The sequence below is a fragment of the Sander vitreus genome, unplaced genomic scaffold (assembly GCF_031162955.1).
Source record: "Sander vitreus isolate 19-12246 unplaced genomic scaffold, sanVit1 ctg288_0, whole genome shotgun sequence".
Classification (NCBI taxonomy): domain Eukaryota; kingdom Metazoa; phylum Chordata; class Actinopteri; order Perciformes; family Percidae; genus Sander; species Sander vitreus.
In genome coordinates, this window is record NW_027595443.1 from 72,501 (window position 1) to 77,500 (window position 5,000).

At 43.6% G+C, this 5,000-nt stretch overlaps 1 protein-coding gene across 1 annotated transcript in view; it reads right to left on the reverse strand.

The window, feature by feature from the left end:
- LOC144513572 (excitatory amino acid transporter 5-like) overlaps positions 1–5,000 on the reverse strand; it is a 21,386-nt gene that overhangs the window by 8,004 nt on the left and 8,382 nt on the right. The window contains exons 6-8 of the mRNA XM_078244681.1: positions 3,406–3,505; positions 871–1,104; positions 1–162 (exon numbers count right to left, since the gene is read on the reverse strand). The exon at positions 1–162 is cut by the window's left edge and continues 33 nt beyond it. Of these exons, the coding sequence (XP_078100807.1) occupies positions 1–162; positions 871–1,104; positions 3,406–3,505 (496 nt within the window). The remainder of the gene's footprint in view (positions 163–870; positions 1,105–3,405; positions 3,506–5,000) is intronic.

Below are 5,000 nucleotides of genomic sequence, written 5' to 3' on the forward strand. Positions count from 1 at the left end.
TAGTCGTTCACCTGAGCGATGAAGATGGCCGCCACGGCCTCGTACAGCGCTGTGCCGTCCATGTTGATGGTGGCGCCCACGGGGAGCACGAAGCGGGCGATCTGCCTGTCCACATGGCAGTTCTCCAACAAACACTTCATGGTGATGGGCAGCGTGGCGGAGCTGGGACACAAATCTAATGTCACATACCTTACTTTACACACACACACACACACACACACACACACATACACACAGACACACACACACAGAGATATACACACACACACACACACACACACACACACACACACACACACACACACACACACACACACACACACACACACACACATATACACACACACACACACACACACACACACACACACAGACACACACACACACACACACACACACACACACACACATACACACACACACACACACACACATACACACAGATATACACACACACACACACACACACACACACATATACACAGACACAGTGTGTGTGTGTGTGTGTGTGTGTGTGTGTGTGTCTGTATCTGTTGTGTGTGTGTGTGTGTGTGTGTGTGTGTGAGTGTGTGTGTGTGTGTGTGTGTGTGTGTGTCTCTGTGTATCTGTGTGTGTGTGTGTGTGTGTATCTGTGAGTGTGTGTGTGTGTGTGTGTGTCTGTGTGTCTGTGTGTGTGTGTGTGTGTGTGTGTGTGTGTGTGTGTGTCTCTGTGTCTGTGTGTGTGTGTGTGTGTGTGTAACTGTGTGTGTGTGTGTGTGTGTGTGTGTGTGTGTGTGTGTGTGTGTGTGTCTGTGTGTGTGTGTGTATGTGTGTGTGTGTGTGTGTGTGTGTGTGTGCATGTGTAACTGTGTGTGTGTGTGTGTCTCTGACCTGGAGGAGGTAGCCAGGGCGATCACCATGGCCTGCAGCAGCCCGCGGATGTAGGAGAAAGGGTTCTTCTTAGTGAGGATGAAGTAGAAGAGAGGGAGGAGGATGAGTCCGTGCACGAAGAGGCCGGCGAGCACCGTGACGCCGTACCAGCCCAGCTTCCTGCCCAGCGTGCTCGGGTCCTGCATGTCCAGGATCTTCCCCGCCACCAGGAAGATGATGCCGAACGGGAAGTACCTGAGAGGACAGAACCAACAACATCCTGAGGGGTTATCTAAGCGCTACACTGGAAAATACGAATCAGATTAAGGGCCAGACATGTAGGGCCCTATTTTAACGGTCTGACAACCACGAAGAAAACATTTTGGTTGTCCCTATCTAGTGTTTCAGTCACTTTTTTAAAAGTTTTTTGTGGTTTTTTTTCTCAACGTTTTTCTCAATTTCCAATATTTTTGTCACTTTTTCTACATTTTCGTCACTTTTTCTGACGTTTTTCTCATTTTTTTCAATATTTTCATCACTTTTTCTGACGTTTTTCTCACTTTTTCTATATTTTTCGTCACTTTTTCTGATGTTTTTCTCTTTTTTTTATATTTTCGTCACTTTTTCTGACGTTTTTCTAAATTTTTTTAATATTTTTGTCACTTTTTCTGACGTTTTTCTCATTTTTTTCAATATTTTCATCACTTTTTCTGACGTTTTTCTCACTTTTTCTATATTTTTGTCACTTTTTCTGTCATTTTTCTAAATTTTTTTTATATTTTCGTCACTTTTTCTGATGTTTTTCTCATTTTTTAATATTTTTGTCACTTTTTCTGACGTTTTTTCTCACTTTTTTCTATATTTTTTGTCACTTTTTCTGACGTTTTTCTAATTTTTTTTAATATTTTTGTCACTTTTTCTGATGTTTTTCTCTTTTTTTTAATATTTTCGTCACTTTTTCTGACGTTTTTCAATTTTTTTTTAATATTTTCGTCACTTTTTCTGATGTTTTTCTCTTTTTTTTTAATATTTTTGTCACTTTTTCTGTCGTTTTTCTAAATTTTTTTTTCAATATTTTCGTCACTTTTTCTGATTTTTCTCTTTTTTTTAAAATATTTTTGTCACTTTTTCTGTCGTATTTCTAAATTCTTTTAATATTTTCGTCACTTTTTCTGACGTTTTTCTAAATTCTTTTAATATTTTCGTCACTTTTTCTGATGTTTTTCTCTTTTTTTAAATATTTTTGTCACTTTTTCTGTCATTTTTCTAATTTTTTTTATATTTTCGTCACTTTTTCTAACATTTTTCTCTTTTTTTTTCAATATTTTTGTCACTTTTTCTGACGTTTTTCTCATTTTTTTCAATATATTCGTCACTTTTTCTGACGTTTTTCTCAATTTTTTCAATATTTTTGTCACTTTTTCTGACGTTTTTCTCAATTTTTCAATGTTTGTGTACTTTTCCCAACGTTTTTTAGGCTTTTTACCATCTTATTCGTTCGTTTTGTCGTCGTTTTTTTTTACATTTCCGGCGCTTGTTTCGACATCCCATAATTATTTTTTTTAAACAAGGTCAAATTTGACCGGAAGACAACATGAGGGATAATGGTAATGGGCCGTGTGAGCAGCCAGACACGAAAATAAACAGTTCACTGATTGGTTGATTCATTCCCAGCCCTATTAAAAGCCTCTGACTCGTTTCAGTGACACAGATATAAGAACGGTGTGTCTGTTCGTTTGGTTTTAATCTGCTCAGGTGCTGCATCAGGATGACATCACAGCAGCTGACGGGTCATCGGGTCAGATCACTAAAATCCTCTCCGGGGTCATAGGACGAGTCACTCAGCAGAGAGACGGAAAAACGTATGAAAAAACGTACAGAAAAAACGTACAGAAGAACGTACAGAAAAACGTATGGAGGAAAGTACGGAGGAAAGTACGGAGGAAGGTACGGAGGAACATACGGAGGAAGGTACGGAGGAAGGTACGGAGGAAAGTACGGAGGAAGGTACGGAGAAAGGTACGGAGGAAAGTACGGAGGAACGTACGGAGGAACGTACGGAGGAACGTACGGAGGAAGGTACGGAGGAACGTACGGAGGAACGTACGGAGGAATGTATGAGGAACGTACAGAGGAAAGTACGGAGGAAAGTACGGAGGAACGTACGGAGGAACGTACAGAGGAAAGTACGGAGGAAAGTACGGAGGAACGTACGGAGGAACGTACGGAGGAAGGTACGGAGGAACGTACGGAGGAACGTACGGAGGAAGGTACGGAGGAAAGTACGGAGGAAGGTACGGAGGAACGTACGGAGGAAAGTACAGAGGAAAGTACAGAGGAAAGTATGGAGGAACGTATGGAGGAACGTACGGAGGAACGTACAGAGGAACGTACAGAGGAAAGTACAGAGGAAAGTACGGAGGAACGTACGGAGGAACAAACGGAGGAACGAACGGAGAAAGAAGTAAAGAAACCAAAAAGGATCAGTTAAAAGCCAGGGGAGAGCGTTCTCTCTTCTCATTGGTCAGATGTGTATTGATGAGTATTTGTTCTCACCAGACAGCGGCGTTGATGATCTTCATGACGCACTCGTTGACACACTGACAGACGCTGACCAGTGGAGTACCTCGCTCTCCCATCCTGCCGAGCAACAGGCCTGCAAACACACAGTTCAGACATTACTATTTATATATTATATATATTATTACATATTATATATTATTATTAAAGCATAAAGTAGCCTCTTTAAAGGGCTGATTGAATGCTAAACCGATGTTACCTCGTCATAGTGGGAAGGTAACAAGGCAAGGGAACGTATGAAGGAACGTACAAGGGAACGTATGAAGGAACGTAAAAATGAATGTAAAAAGTCGGTAGATAAAGGAAGTAAGGCAAGAACAGGGGGAAAGTAGTATCAAAAACTTACGGAAAAACGTAGGGAAGAATGTACGGAAGAACGTACGGAAGAACGTACGGAAGAACGTACGGAAAAACATACAAAGGAACGTACAAGGGAACGTATATGAAGGAACGTACGAGGGAACGTACGGAGGAACGTACGGAGGAACGTACGAAGGAACGTACTGAGGAACGTACGAAGGAACGTACAAGGGAACGTACGAAGGAACGTATGAGGAACGTACGAGGGAACATACAAGGGAACGTATGAAGGAACGTATGAGGAACGTACGAGGGAACATACAAGGGAACGTATGAAGGAACGTACGAGGGAACATACAAGGGAACGTATGAAGGAACGTACGAGGGAACGAGGGAACATACGGAGGAACGTACGAAGGAGGAACGTACGGAAGAACGGACGGAGGAACGGACGGAAGAACGTACGAAAAACGTATGGCGGAATGTACGAAAAACTTACGGAAAAACGTACGGCGGAATGTACGGAAGAATGTATGGAGGAACGTACGGAAAAACGTACGGAAAAACGCAGGGAAGAACGTACGGAGGAACGTACGGAAAAACATACGAAGGAACGTACAAGGGAACGTATGAAGGAACGTACGAGGGAACGTATGAAGGAACGTATGGAGGAACGTACGAAGGAACGTACGAGGGAACATACGAGGGAACGTACAAGGGAACGTATGAAGGAACGTATGAAGGAACGTACAAGGGAACGTACGAAGGAACGTACGAGGGAACGTACAAGGGAACGTATGAAGGAACGCATGAAGGAACGTACAAGGGAACGTACGAGGGAACGTACGAGGGAACGTACGAGGGAACGTACGAGGGAACGAACGGAGGAACGTCACGGGCGAGGAAGCGTGCGGAGTGCGTCTGACGGGAAAAACATACTGGAGGAACGTACTGAGGAGCGTACGGAGAGCGCACGGAGGGACGTACAGAGAACGCGCGGAGGAACGTGCTGAGAGGAACGCACGGAGGAGCATACTGAAGGGACGTGCGCGAACAGCGTGCGGAGCGCAGATGCGGGGATGACGGGAGCGTCTGAAGGAACGTACGGCGAACGCGTGACGGCAGAACGCACAGGGAACGACGAAAATGTATGTTCCTCCGTCGACGCTCAGTACGCTTTTTCGTAGAAGAAATGGAGAGATATACGCGGCGAAGGAATGACTCTTGTGGATTTTTTCGAAGAGCTTTTGGGATTATGTCATGCATGAAGG